This window comes from Loxodonta africana, chromosome 18, assembly GCF_030014295.1.
Source record: "Loxodonta africana isolate mLoxAfr1 chromosome 18, mLoxAfr1.hap2, whole genome shotgun sequence".
NCBI lineage: Eukaryota > Metazoa > Chordata > Mammalia > Proboscidea > Elephantidae > Loxodonta > Loxodonta africana.
This window is the reverse complement of record NC_087359.1, coordinates 56,062,211-56,077,560: the sequence shown is the minus strand read 5'-3', so window position 1 is coordinate 56,077,560 and position 15,350 is coordinate 56,062,211. Positions and strand designations below refer to the sequence as shown.

General features: G+C 39.2%; 1 protein-coding gene across 1 annotated transcript in view; it reads left to right on the top strand.

The window, feature by feature from the left end:
* PSMD11 (proteasome 26S subunit, non-ATPase 11) overlaps positions 1-15,350 on the top strand; it is a 33,015-nt gene that overhangs the window by 3,648 nt on the left and 14,017 nt on the right. Inside the window, exons 3-5 of the mRNA XM_003414536.4 lie at positions 5,113-5,237; positions 11,604-11,675; positions 12,082-12,139. Of these exons, the coding sequence (XP_003414584.1) occupies positions 5,113-5,237; positions 11,604-11,675; positions 12,082-12,139 (255 nt within the window). The remainder of the gene's footprint in view (positions 1-5,112; positions 5,238-11,603; positions 11,676-12,081; positions 12,140-15,350) is intronic.

Here is a 15,350-nt window from a genome sequence, read left to right as displayed (position 1 = left end):
TTTGCATATTTACGATGAACCAGTAACTGTTTTGAGCATAAACGTGTTTTAGCTTATGGAATTCTCAAAATAAGTTGATGAGGTATAGATATTATTACGCATTTTACACATGGGGAAACCAAGCACAGAAAAGTTAAATAGCTTGTCCAAGGTCACACTCAGCCTGTTGTATGGTAGACTCAGGATTTGAACCCATGTAGTTCTACTTTAGAGCATATGGCCTCATGTGATAATGGTTATTGCTTTCGAATGGTGACCCACTTACAGATTATCAGTGGTGGTTTTTTTTTTTCATCTAGTCTGACTGACTCCCTATTTAACATGCTTATGGATTCCTTTTGCCTGGTAGTTAGTATGAGCTTGAGGCGTTGCAAAACAGTTTTGATAATTAGTTCATACAAAATATGATCAATAAGTTAAATTTTCTGAAAGAATTATAAAACCAGGTGAGGTGATTTAAAAATTTTCTGTTGTTGAACTATCCAGATCTGTGGTTTCTTTCAGTGGCATGGAGAACTGAAAGCAGTATGTAGTATGGTTAGTGCTTGAGAAATTTTCATCCAAAAATGTTACTGTTTTGCTTGAAATTCCTATTTCATGCATATTCTCTCCTTAGTCCTTGCCACCCCCTTGTGACCCAGTACTTGAGAAGTTTAGAAGTGTACAGCTAAACCTATTAGAATTGGGAAGGGTGAGGTGAATTATAAGGATTTAAAAAAAATCCTTTCCAGGTTACGTGTCATTGTTTTCTAAGAATGAGTTTGATGAATATAGATGTATACAGTAGAAGCCTTGTGGAAGTCTTGGGGCTTTATGTTCATTTACCTGTCTTTCTATTAATAATGGATAGGTTTGTGTTGATTTTGAGCTACCTGAGAATAGAAATATGTTAGTTTCATTATTCTTCAGCTTTGTTTTATTATGCATCTAACATATGCTTGTTGTGTGCTGTTGAGTTCATTCTGACTCATAACACCCTATAGGACAGAGTAGAACTGCTCCATAGGTTTCCAAGGCTGTTATCTATGGAAGCAGACTGCCACCTCTTTCTCCCGTGGAGTAGCTGGTCGGTTTTAAACCGCCTGACCTTTTGGTTAGCAGCCAAGTGTTTAACTACTCTGCTACCACTGTGCTAAGTAGTCTGCTCAAAAAGTTTTAAGATAAGGTCCCTGACTGACAAGTCACTCATGAATTAGTGAATAAGACAATGTTTGATGTGTTACAGGGACTGAAAGTAGTGCTGAGCATCTTCAGACATGATGTGTAGGCTCAGGGTCTGCAGACCTCATAGCTGAGACTCTTAAAAGGAATATGTTGGGTTCTGTAAGGCTTGTAAAAGGAAATTCTGGTCATGTAATTGCAAATAATCACAGAACAGGTGGAAGAAGTCAATATGATTTTAAGGGAATGAAAAAATCAACTCAGTATGTATGAAAATGGAAAGAAACAGAGAATATAACCAGGAATAAATATAAAACAGTAGTAAACTAAAATGGGAAATCAAATGAGTTTTCTGAAAAACGGCAACTAAAATGTTGAGCTAAGAAGAATAAGACTCAGTGCTTGGAGAAAATATTGCAATGCTAGTAAGTGCTAGAGAGAAAGGCAGAACTGCTTAGCTCATGTTTCGCTTCTGCCTTTTCCAGGAAGGAAAATGATTTTCAAACTGAAAAAGATAGAAATAACATCAGAAAGAATTAAAGCCAAGGTAGGTGAGAGAAGAGAGAACAGATAGTCTCTTTAAGTTCAAGTCATTAGGCTCTGACAACTTCAGTCTTGTAATATGAATAGGATAGTTCTAGCAGATGCAATTATAGAGCCACTATTATTATTCTGAGAAAAATCATGGTGATTCAGAGGTATGGGGAAACTGAGGATGGACAGACATCCTACTTTTCAAAAAGGTCCGGAAAAAGCAGATTCTAGACACTACAAACTGGTAAATCTACAGTAAAATTCTGGAACAGATTACTTGAAAAGGAGATTTTAGTCACTTAAAGCAGTGGGTTTATTAAGAACAAATTATTCCAAACTCATTTTAGTTCTCTCTTTTTGGTTAGCCATATCAGACCAGTAGATTTGTAGGGGTCAGCAGACTATGGCCTGCCAACTGTTTTTGTAAATAAGGTTTTATTGGAACACAGTAATATTGTAGAACATATTATTGTGTTCATTTACATATTGTCTGTGCCTGCTTTTACACTACAATGGCTGAGCTGAATAGTTGCAGCAGAGACTGTAGATGCAAAGCCAAAAGTATTTACTATCTGGTCCTTCATGGAAAAAGTTTGCCAACCCCTGGAAAGGAGAAATGATATAGACTACGTATCTGATATAAGCAGATTATTTGAACATTTGTCATAATGTTAATATGACAGATACAGCTTATGGATTTACAGTGGTCTCACTCTCCAAACTGTGTTAATAAGTAGGTCATGTGTCAACCTGTAGGGATGTCTTTAGCATCATGTCTTAAGGATCTGTCCTTGTTCTTCTGGTCAGCATTTTAATTGGCATCATGGCTAAAGCCATTTCAGAAGACATGCATATTTTTGTGGATGACTCAGTGTGGTAGAGGACAGAATTAAGATTCAGAGTTATTGCCAAAGCCAGCAAGATTAAATTCAGTTGTGTTAAGTATAAAGTCATATACTTAAACTGTTTATCAAAACAGAGGAAGGGGAAAATACCTGTCTTGACAGTAGTCTATGCAAGAAAAGACTTTAACGGACTCACTAAAGAGTGCTATTAGAAAAAGCTAAACATGCTGTCTTGTGTTATATGTAGCCTCATACTCTACTGGTCAGACCCTACCTGAGCATAGTTTTCATTTCTGAGTACCACATTTAAGATGTAGTTTTGCAAACTATAATTTGTTTAGAGGAGGGCAACTCAGGTGACAAGGAATCTAGAAGCCGGGACATTGGAGGATCAGTTGAATTGGAAATATTGTTTAGCTTGGAGGAGGGGAAAGTTAGGGAGATGTAAATGATAGTTATCTTTAAATATTTGAAACTGTTTGAAAAGAGGACATGGACTCATGTTTCAAAAAAGAACAATTTGGTTTGGCCAACAGTGGAATAGGCTGTTTCTGAACATTTCCCTCACTAGACATTGTTCAAGTATCGTAGGAAGTGTGGGAGAAGGAACATTGCCTTAGACTACCTTTAAAAAGCTTTGATTATATAATAGAATTGAAATTTGCATAAATTCAGAAGGAATTTGAGGGGGAGAAATCACTGTAGACTGGAGTTAGCATGGAAAAGATTAAATAGGACTTTAGCTGGACCTAAAGTGATACCTAGTGTCTTAGTTATCCAGTGTTGCTATAACAGAAATACCACAAGTAGGTGGCTTTAACAAAGAGAAGTTTATTTTCTCACAGTTCAGGAGACTAAAAGTCCAGATTCAGGGTGTCAGCTCTAGGGGAAGGCTTTCTTTCTCTGTCAGCTCTGGAGAAAGGTCCTGGTCCCTTCTGAGCTTCTGTTTCTGGGCCATCTTCATGTAGCCTGGCACGTATCTTCCGCCACCTCTGCTTGCTAACTTGCTTTTAATTTCTTTTTATATCTCAAGAGATTGACTTAAGATACACTCTACACTAACCTGTCTCATTAACATAACAAAGACAACGAAAACCAGGTCCACTGCCTTCTAGTGGATTCTGACTCATAGTGACCCTATAAGATAGAGTAGAACTGCCCCATAGGGTTTCCAAGGCTATAAGTGTTTACAGAAGCAAACTGCCACATCTTTCTCCTGTGCGGCGACGGTAGGTTCAAAACACCCACCTTTTGGTTAGTAATTGAGCACTTTAACTCTGTGCCACAAGGGCTCCTTTAACAAAGACAACCCATTCCCAAATGGGATGATAACCACAGGCAAAGAGGTTAGAATTTATGACACATATTTTTAGGGGACACAATTCAGTCCCTAAGACCTAGGATTTTAGTAGGCTGAGAAGATAGCATTGTAGCTTGAGTGAGGCCTGCCTGTGTGAGTGTGTGTCTGTGCAGGGGTCGATGGGGTGGCAGGTGGGAAAAAGTCTTAGACAGTGGGAATCAAAGGTTTGTACTGGAAAAGGCTTCCTTGTACAGGAAAAGATGAATGTTTTCCTCTGTAAGATTTTTAGTACCTGACACAGTCCCATGCATCTTCTGACTATTCAGGCAGGTGAGGATTTTAGGACCTTGAGTTAGTGTTCTCAGGAGGGTGAGGTTTGCTTGCCCTGAATTAGAGTTCTCAGGAGGATAGAGAATATTAAAGAGGCAATGGCACAGAGGTAATTTTAACCTACATTCCAAAGATACTTCCTTAGTTGTTTGGTTCAGACATTCTCTAATTTTCACTCTTTGATAAACATCTCTCTGGTTTAACTTTGTTTCTGAAGATGCTCTCCTAGAGTTCCTGTACCACGAGCTTTTCTTATTCAGGGAAGAAGAAAAGGCTTGTTATTATGGACGTCTTGTTTTGGTCACAGTTACAGACTTAGATTTTGTAAATCAATGAGGGATTTTAAAAGAGCATACAACTTCGGGGCACAACACCATAACTTTGTGAAAAGTTTATTCAGAAAAGTGATGTTGCTAAAATGCTAAACTGGGGAATACTGCAGGAAGGGAGGAAAAAGGAATTTGGAATTGATTACCTCTCTCTGTTTAAGGGCAACTGCTAAGGAAGACTTGGAAATTTAAAAAAAAAAAAAAAATTGTACATAGCCTGATCATACTTGTTGGTTGTGGGGAAGTGATTTTGTCCAAGGTGGGCAGGGACACAACATATTTTATGGTCTAGAAAACTGTTCTCTGAGAGTGTGAGTACTTTGCTATTAATCTTTCATTAAGATGGTTAAATGAGTCAGGATCATGAACTTTTCCCAGGGCCCCCTTATCACAATCCAGTGGCTGAGTGGGCAATAGAATACAGATTTAGTACATGATGTTAACTTACTTTTGCTGTTCTGTTACCTGTTGGGAATGCTTTAAACTCGTCTAGTGAGTTGCACTCAGACTGACATAAGTATTAATTCTATCATCCTGGGTTTTTTTTTTTTAATGTGTATTTTGTCCCTAATATTGACGTATACTTTTTCCTTCTGAATTCCCGTCCACACAGAGCTTGGAGGACTCCTGAAGTATGTGCGACCCTTCTTGAATTCCATCAGCAAGGCTAAAGCGGCTCGTCTGGTCCGATCTCTTCTTGATCTGTTTCTTGATATGGAAGCAGCTACAGGGCAGGAGGTGAGCTACCTTAATGGCAAATGGTAGACAATATGGAAAAAAGTCTGTTTCAGTGAAAGAAATGCCTACCTGCGCTGTGGTACTAATGCGGAAGGGACAGCTGGGAGGACAGCTCAGGACTTATCATGTCAGTTTCTCTTTGTTACAGGACATTTGATACTTTGGGTCTGTTCCATGCTTTGCTTTGTAAGTGGAGCTTGTCAGTGGTCCCTGGAATCCTCATTACATCAGGGTCACAAACTGATTCTTGTCTTTGAGGTATTGTATTGCCATACCTTTGTAATGTTTTCTGTGTCTGTGTTACCTTTCATCCTGTGTCACAAAGCTCCTTATGAGCACTAATTAAGTCTTGTGACATCCCTTCTTGGCATGTATCGTACCACATATACACCTTTGTTGATGGATGAGCATCCATCTGTTTGTGTCTCATGTGTGCAGAAGTAACTCTGGTGTTCCTGTACATGTCCTCTACAAGGTCAGACTAGACCCTGAGCTGTATTGAAGAGTGCCTGTCTGGAATCACTGACCTCTTCCTACCTTTTCAAAGATAGCTTGTATTATTGCAGTTCACAAGGAGACACACACCAAAATTAAAAATCATTCTGCAGAAAGTGGCAGATTCAAGCAAGATTCAACAGTATTGTGGTTGTTTAAACCTGTTTGTGGGAAGAATATACTTGTTGTGTTTCCTATAGATAATATGGAGCAACATTCATTGCATGCCTAGGCACTGTTAGAGGTACCAGGGATACAGATATAAAACCACAAAGTCACTACTCATCAGAATTATATTTTAACAGGAAGGCAGGGAATAAACAAATATATGACATGTCAGCTAGCATAAGGGCAGGGGTTGGAGCTGCTGACTAGTTGTTTTTCTTGTACTCTCTGAGTTTACAGGTAAAAGGTATATGAAAGGCCACTGTAGCATATTAAGTGAGTAGGCATTTCAGACACCTAGGATACATGGGTCCCACTTTAAAATACTGTCTTTTTGTAAAATCTAGCTTCCTGCTTTAATAGTTCTTTGAAGTTTAGTTTAACGCCATTAACTTAGAGAAAATTTTTTCGTACAACAGTCTTTTCATTCATTTCTGGCAGAACACTGTTTCAGATAGTAGATCAAAAATGGGTAATATTTAGATGGATGCCTTTTGAACCAAAGCATTAAAATTATTTTTATGAATAATTTAAAAGAAAACATGGTTTTTGTTAGAGGTGTTAGTCTTATCTAACCCTAACTCTTTTTAGTTGTACTTTGTTCTCATGAAAGTGATGTCATCTTTTGTTTGAAATCTGGATACCTTAGACTGAGCTGACCAGTAAATGTTAGTTTGAAACTGACTAGTAAGTGTTACTTGGAACTCTAGGCAGAAAAATTTGTCCCTTCCCATAGCATGGAGCTGCCTCAGTGGATAGAACTGTATTTGTTTAATGATCAGTTCTACTCCTACTCCTTCATAGAAGTCTATCCAGTCATAATCCAGTGCTCTCCTATAATTGGCTAGTGGAATTTACTCGCCTTTATCATGTGGCTGTGTGTCTGGTTAGGCCTTCCCTTTACTGTGTTTGCACATTACCACTGTCCATTGCACCTTACATTTTTGTCAATTAGAGACCTTTCCTCCTTTTCCTTGAGTGAAAGGAAACATTCTTAGGCACAGTGTCATTTATCATCAGTGTCATTTTGGTGTTACGAAAGGCTGTTTTTTGGTGTTCAGCAGTTTAGGCTTTATCAAGAGCCAGACCCTATTCCACTTAGGAGGACTTCTGTTAGTTAATATATGTGGATTACAGATTATTTGGTTGTTTTGCAGCAGATTATAAATCACGTAGGTGATGTCATCTACTCTTCAGACTCAGCATCACCTAACTCAACATCTAACCCCTTGTTAAATTCTGTCAGTTCAGCTTTCCTCAATGTCTGCGTCTCTATATCTTGTGTATCTGTTTCTCTCTATTGCTATCATCTAGTTTGGTTCCTAATTTCTTCTGCCAAAACCTCGTTCCACACCGTGGACCACCATTGTCATAGATACCTTACCAAGTAGATCACTAATCATTTTATTTCTCTCTCTCCCTCATCCAACTTGAGCCATCAGTGGCTCTCCGTTGCCTACAGAACTAGGTAATGCATGGTTTTCTACAATTAACCTGCCCTAGCAGACAGATATCCTGGTACTCTCCTAAGCGTACCAAACCTGTCAGCCATGTTGGATGCCTGGCTGGTTGCTGAATAAGCCCTGTACGGTCCATCTCTGTGCACTTCCTCATGCGTACCTTTCCCTTCTATTGTCCCATCTCAGGTTCTGCCTCCTCTGAAATCTTTCCTTTGATGTATCTTAACTTTTCCAGTGACCCACATTGTATTTTTTACATGTTGTATTTCTGATTATTCTGTCTCATATGAAAATCATTTTACATTTGCCTTGTCTTCTTTACCGTAATAGAAATGCAGGTAAGCAGTATGTATCTTGAGTGCCACAGTGCCTTCCTTGTTCTTGTTGCTGTTGTTAGGTGCCATCGAGTCTGACTCATGAACTCATGAGTGATCCTCATTCTTAGTAGGATCCCAATTCCTTAAACTGGCTACCTCTCTGACCTCACCTGTCGTGCTCTTCTCTCATTTACTAGCTTTACTCCTGTTATACTGCTCTTTTGCCACTGCACTTTAAACTCTTCTGGCCTTGGGATTGTCTTGGTCATCTAGTGTTGCTATAACAGAAATACCACAAGTGGATGGCTTTAACAAAGAGAAATTTATTTTCTCATAGTCTAGTAGCTAGAAGTCCAAATTCAGGGCGTCAGCTCCAGGGGAAGGTTTTCTCCGTTGATTCTGAAGGAAGGTCCTTGTCATCAGTCTTCTCCTGGGCTAGGAGCTTCTCCATGCAGGAACCCTGGGTCCAAAGGACACACACTGCTCTCGGCACTGCTTTCTTGGTAGTATGAGGTCCACTCTGGTAAGATAAAAGGTGGTGCAGGCCACACCCCAGGGAAGCTCCCTTTACATTGGATCAGGGAGGTGACCCTTAGTAAGGGTGTTACAATCCCACCCTAATCCTCTTTAACAGAAAATTACAATCACAAAATGGAGGACAGCCACAGAATACTGGGAATCATGGCCTAACCAAGTTGATACACACATTTTTGGGGGACATAATTCAGTCTGTGACAGGCATTTATACACATCTGAATTGCTCTTCCACCCCGTCTTAACATGGCTTTTTCTTCTTGTCATTTTAAGTCTTTGCTCACATCTCACTTCCTCAGAGGCCATCCTTGATCACCCTATCTAAAATATTCTATCTCTGCCCTACTTTTCTTCATATTTGTTTACTTGTTGAGCATCTGTTTTCTCCTTAGAATATAAGCTCTAACAGTATAACTACTTTGTCCCCTTCACTGCTGTACCCCAGCACTTAGAATAAACCCGTTGCCATCGAGTCAATTCTGACTCATGGCGACCTTATAGGACAGAGTAGAACTGCCCCCGTAGAGTTTCCAAGGAGTGCCTGGTGGATTTGAACTGCCGACCTTTTGGTTAGCAGCTGTAGCACTTAACCACTACACCACCAGGGTTTCCAGCAGTTAGAATAGTCTGGCTTAAAGGAGCTGCTCAGCTAGTATGTGTTGAAGGAATGAATGGATTCATGTATGTATAGATTATGCTTTTCCCATGGTAGGTGCTGGGTTGAATTAAGATGTGAGTTTACTGCATAGAGATGTAAGCATGGGGCTTTGTTACTATGTTTGTCTAGATGACTTAAGGTCTCTGGCTTGGGGACGTTAGATATAGTCTTCATTTGGGAAAGATGTTGGTTCTTCTAAAATTCTAAAGGACTAAGGAGAAAGCCGTAGTTGGATTACTGTCATAGCAGTATTGAGGCCTGAGGCAAAATAAGTTTTAGAATTTAATTAAGAGAGCCTGGGGTTTTGTGTTAAGGAGTTTGATGCCAGGAGTGTGAGGGTGGGCATTTTCCTTGCCTTTTTCTATTTGGGGACTAACCAGAAGCCAGATATATCTATAGAACAGTCTTCAGCTTGTCATATTCCCAAAGCTGATATGAATTAGGTTAGGACTAGGTAAATTCCAGTAGTAAGGTGTGGAGTCTAGAAAGTGAGGATCTATGTATGGGAGTAGGGGAGGTGATGATAGGATGGTTGGTAAGGGTTGGGGAATGGAGAAGTAGAGTAAGAAGAAGAGAAAGAAGATGGAACCAGACCGTTGCCAAATAGTGAACTGAACTTCAGAAATTAGTCTTATCTTCTAGGTAGTTGCCTACAGGAAGCTCTTTCTTGGTATAGCCTGCCCAACTGAAACACAGTGGCACATTTACAAGAAGCCTTACCTCAGAAATCATGCTATCAAAACAATTGTTCCAATGGAAAAAGGGGTTTGTGCTACAGAATTTCAGACTTGGAATAGTAGTTATCCACCCCCCACAGGAATTTAGATACATTTGAAAAAAAGGTTAAGTGTATTGATATAAAACTTAAACATGTAATTTTGACCACATAAAGCTTTTGTACTCAAGTACAGGTCTTCCTCCAGAATTAGGGGCTTTTTGTTTATTTTCGCCCCTTATCAGTCATTGTTAGCATTAACAAAGCACAAAGCCACTCAAACAAAATAGCTGCATAGCAAAGGCAGTCGCCTTTTTTATTTTTCCTTAGAACTGAGATGCCGGCTTTACCAATTAAACTCTACGTAATACAAATCATGTATTCTGTAATTGATAGACAGTTCATACTGTAAAAAATCCTTGCTGTAGGAGAAATGTCTGTACTGATGTGAATTGAAGGCTGGGCTGAAATAGAAAGAGCATGGATGTAGGGATGATTTCTGGCCTCAGCAGCTGCTCTGTGACCTTGGGTAAGATATTGACATCCGGACTATCAGGGAAATGGAGGAAGGTGAGACACAGGAATAGGATTCAGTGTTTGACAATTAGGGATATTCATCAGAATTGCAAGCTAATCTATGCTACTGAATCAGAAGCCCAGGCATTCATTTTTGTATAGTTTGAAAAAGCTCCCTGAGTGACGTGATGATGAGCGTTTCTTAGCCAGCCAAGGCGTGTGGGGCTAAATACCATTTTATTTTCTTTGCTAAAAAAATTCATGAAATATATTTGGTTGCATTTGTTTCATGAGCAGAGATGCTACTTTGATTTTGGCTTCTCAAGACATAACTCAAAGCTTTGAAATTGTGATTGACTTGCTTTAAGTTTTTAGTGCTGCCTTAGAAATACTAGCTTTTAGTAGAATTTTTACCAGGTCAGTTGAATTTAGAGTTGGAGATTAGGCAGCCACCAGGGGGCTCCAGTGAGGAGTTGTAAAAGTTTCCTTGAATCTCTTCTGGTAAATCCTCCAAATACCAGAGGATGTCCTTAATTTATTTATTGAGCTCGGACTTAGGGTCTAAAGACAGAAGATCTTGCCAATTTGGGTTATGTCCCTTTGGTTTTCTTTCCTTACAGTATCTCTTGAGAGATTTTTGGATTTATATAAAAACCTGTTACGTTAGCAAGTAAGTTTTCTGGAAATCCCACTTTCTCATTTCATTTTTGTTCGTTTTATGCTGTGCTTAGGAATCTTAATATAAACTTGTAACAACAGAAATGATATAAGATCTGCAGTCCTTAATATGTACTCTGTCAGGGGTACCTGATGAAATGCTAGACCATCTAGCGTAGGACACCGCTTCTTTGAATTAGGTACTTTGCACTTTACGTCACTGCTTGGGTGGCAGGTACATTCGTGGGTTCACAGTGTCTTTAACTAAATCTGGAATGGTCTTTTAAGTGTTAGGCTAATTCTAATTTCCTTTTACTCCCTTTAATACAAGCTAAGTTTGCTGTATCTACAAGAGTGATGATGAATTGGTTAGTCACACTTTTTAGAATCTGAAAGGGAAATAGGTAGCTGGACCTTTTGAGTCTTGCAAGCAACTTTAGAAACAAGGCATTTGTGCCTAGGCCGAGAATTTTTCCCCTTTATTACTGGTGTATTCACATTACCATTACTGTTTTAACTATTCAGGGAGGAATTTCTGCTTTAAAAATTCCTGAGCCATTGCAGAAATCTTCATTCCAGGGCAGTATATGTTTTTGGAAGTTCTGGGTCTCTCCTGGGAAGGTAGAGGAGTCTTGAAGATGAGTCTGTTTTCTAAAAGAACATAATCTAAGCACAAAGATATTTTGTGTGTAAAAAGCGAAGTTGTTTCTCCATTATGATAAAACTATCATACATTAAGACAGGCATGTCTGCTAAGACGTTATGTATAGAGTTATGTGGATAATATGCAAGAGTTGTGGGAAGAATTTGAGGACATAACGTTGCATATACTGTCTCTCTCTACTGTAGGTCGAGTTGTGTTTAGAGTGCATCGAGTGGGCCAAATCAGAAAAAAGGACTTTCTTACGCCAAGCTTTGGAGGTATGCACCTAAATTAGTACTGAGCTCAAGTCTCTAGGCGTTAGACAGGCTCTGGATGTGAGTAACACCATCTTGAGCAAAAGTATCTTCAGCAACTTTGTATTAACCCAGGTACTCAGTGACTGTGGATAGTAGTCTCACTGAAGAGAATTGCCCTGGTTGAAGTTTTGAGACAGACCTGCTGCTTGGTTCAGAGGAATAAGCAGCAACATGGTAAAGTTAACAATCAGCCACTGACCATAATAGAAGACAATACTGTGGCCTAGATCATTTCTTGTGGCGAATTTGATGCTATCATCAGGACTTGTATAATCAACAGTAACAGTTCTGTGACTGTCAATCTTTGATTTCTTTCTTTGACTTTTTTTTCCCCTTCCCATCAATCAATGGCTTTTCTCTTTCCCAGGCAAGACTGGTGTCTTTGTACTTTGATACCAAGAGGTACCAGGAAGCATTGCATTTGGGTAAGTAAGCTGGTAAAAATTAATAAAACAGCTGGCTCAATGAATGTATTCTGAACATGGTTACTCTTAGAAATTACTCATTAATGATTTATATTCTGCCTACTTCTAAGAAAGATTTAAAGTGGCTTACATTTTCCGAATCTATCATGGAAATATGCCGTTTGGAAATTCTATGAAACTGACTAGAGTTAATCTGCCAAATTTAGAGATCAAAAGGGGTCGGTTTTTAAGTTCCCTTCTATTAGGGGCAGCAAAATCTATCACATTGTAATAACTGAATTTTTTTCAGTGCCTGTCTTCATTTTGCATATAGCATCCTCTTAAGGTTCAGAGCTAGTTGTTTAAAAATGTTTTACTGGCTGTCACATTCACTACATCTGTTTATAATTGTACTTAAAAATCCAGAAATTTAGTACAGGAATATATGGAAGCTGGAGTGGGCCAACCGAAGGCTTTTCCCTATGTGACCTTTGTTGTTTTGTTATTGTTTGGTGCTGTCGAGTTGTTTCCAACTCAAAGCGGCCCTGTGTACGACAGAATGAAACACTGCCCAGTCCTGTGCCATTCTCACAGTTGTTGCTGTGTTTGAGCCCATTGTTGCAGCCACTGTGTCAGTCCCTCTCATTGAAGGTCTTCCTCTTGTTCGCTGACCCTCTGCTTTACCACGCATGTTGTCCTCCGGGGACTGGTCCCTCCTGGTAACGTGTCCAAAGTGTGTGAGATGAAGTCTTGCCATCCTCACTTCCAAGGAGCATTCTAGCTGTACTTCTTCCCAGACAGGTTTGTTGGTTCTCCTAGCAGTCCACGGTGTATTCAGTACTTTTCGCCAGTACCGTAATGCAAAGGCATCAGTTCTTCTTCAGTCCTCCTGATTCATTGTCCAGCTTTCACAAGCATGTGAGGTGATTGAAAACACCATGGCTTGGCTTATGCACACCCTAGTCCTCAAAGTGACATCTTTGCTTTTTAACATTTTGAAGAGGTCTTTTGCAGCAGATTTGCTTAATGTAGTGTATCATTTGATTTCTTGACTGCTGCTTCCATGGGCGTTGATTGTGAACCCAAGTAAAATGAAATCCTTGACCACTTCAATATTTTCTCTGTTTATCATGATGTTGCTTAATCCTCCAATTGTGAGAATTTTTTGTGGCCTTTAAGCACACTGAAATATTACCCTGCTCCTTGTTTTTTATTAATGGGTGTATTTGAACTATGTCTTAGTTATCTAGTGCTGCTGTTACAGAAATACCACAAGTGGATGGCTTTAACAAGCAAATGTATTTTCTCACAGTTTAGGAGGCTAGAAGTCCAAATTCAGAGCCCTGGCTCTAGGAGAAGGCTTTCTGTTTTCTGCTGGCTTTGGAGGAAGGTCCTTGTCTCTTCAGCTACTGCTTCCTGGTTCCTTGGAGATCTCCACATGTCTTGGCATCTATCTTAGCCCATGTCTCTCTCTGCTCACTTGTTTAATCTCTTTTATATCTCAAAAGAGATTGACTCAAGGTACACCCTGCATTAATCCTGCCTCATTAACATGGCAAAGGCAGCCTATTCCCAAATGGGATTATAACCACTGGTATAGAGATTAGGATTTGCAACACATATTTTTGGGAGACATAATTCGGTCCATAACAGACTATTTTGCCCAGATGGAAAAACATGGATTTCATGGTCTGTTAAGTTGGGAAATTGCCAATATTTGATTTTTATCTTATAAAAATGGCAGTTTCATATGGCTCAACCTACTAATAGCATTTTTTTTTTTAGAAACAGTTTTGCGTTTATCTTAGGGAAAGGGGGACATTTTACAGTAATATATTTAACAACTACAAAGCGTTACATTCCATTAAGATACGTGGACAGGATTTCATTAATTAGGGTAGAAATTATGTAGAAAATATGGGAATTTGGGACATGATGAGACTACTCTCATTTTGGAGGGCCTCAGTGATCACCTCAGTGGTTATGCTTGCTTTCTTCTCAAGACAGATTGAGTTCTGTTTCAGCCCACGTTGGGGATTTGCTTCAGCTTTGTACGGGTACTTCTCTGTGTTCATGGTGACTTGGCTGTGGGAGCCCTGGAAGTAACATTCTCTTGCATCCCAGGGCCTTTCATGTTTATTAAAATTTTGAATGCTGGTTGGATATGACTACCCACTACCGCCACCAGCTCAGCAGTGAGATCAAATTTTTTTTGTTGTTATTGTTGAGAATATACACAGCAGAACATACACCATTTCTACCATTTCTACATGTATAATTTAGTGACATTGATTACACCCTTTGAGATATGCAACCATTCTCCCCCTCCTTTTCTGAATTGTTCCTCTCCCATTAACGTAAACTCACTGCCTCCTAAGTACTAATAGCATTAAAAAAAAATAACAGCTTTATTGAGATATAATTTACATACCATAAAATTCAGCCTTTTAAAGTACAGTTGTGGTTTTTAATATATTCTCAGAGTTGTGCAATCATCACTATCTAATTTCAGAACATTTTCATCATCCCAGAAACGAACCCTGTGCCCATTAGTAGTCAGTCCCTGTTACCATGTTTTTATGCAAATAACATGTGCAGTATGCTTTTTTTGGCCAATTGCGCATCCCCCTCCCACAGTATTTTCCTAGGTGTGCTATGCGCATTATACGTGGGGGCACGCTGTTTACTAGTGGATGTGTTATTTGCAAAAATACGGTAGTATCCCATCTCCCCTCCTCCCTCTGCCTTAGGCAACTGCTAATCCATTTTTTGTCTCTATAGATTTGTCTGTTTTAGAAATTTCATATGTTGGATTTTGTGGACGGGCTTCTTGCACTTAGCATAACGTTTTCAAGGTTCATTTATGTTGTGTTATAATATTGTACGTGTATACCACATTTATGTTGTGGTGTAATATTGTACGTGTATACCACATTTATGTTGTGGTGTAATATTGTACGTGTATACCACATTTATGTTGTGGTGTAATATTGTACGTGTATACCACATTTATGTTGTGGTGTAATATTGTACGTGTATACCACATTTATGTTGTGGTGTAATATTGTACGTGTATACCACATTTTGTTTACCCATTCATCAGCTGATCGACATTTCGGTTGTTTCTACTTGCTGGCTGTTATGAGTAGTACTGCTTTGAACAGGTTTCGTGAAGATGTATGTTTTTAGTTCTCCTGGGTATATACCTAAGAGTGAAATTGCTGGGTCATAT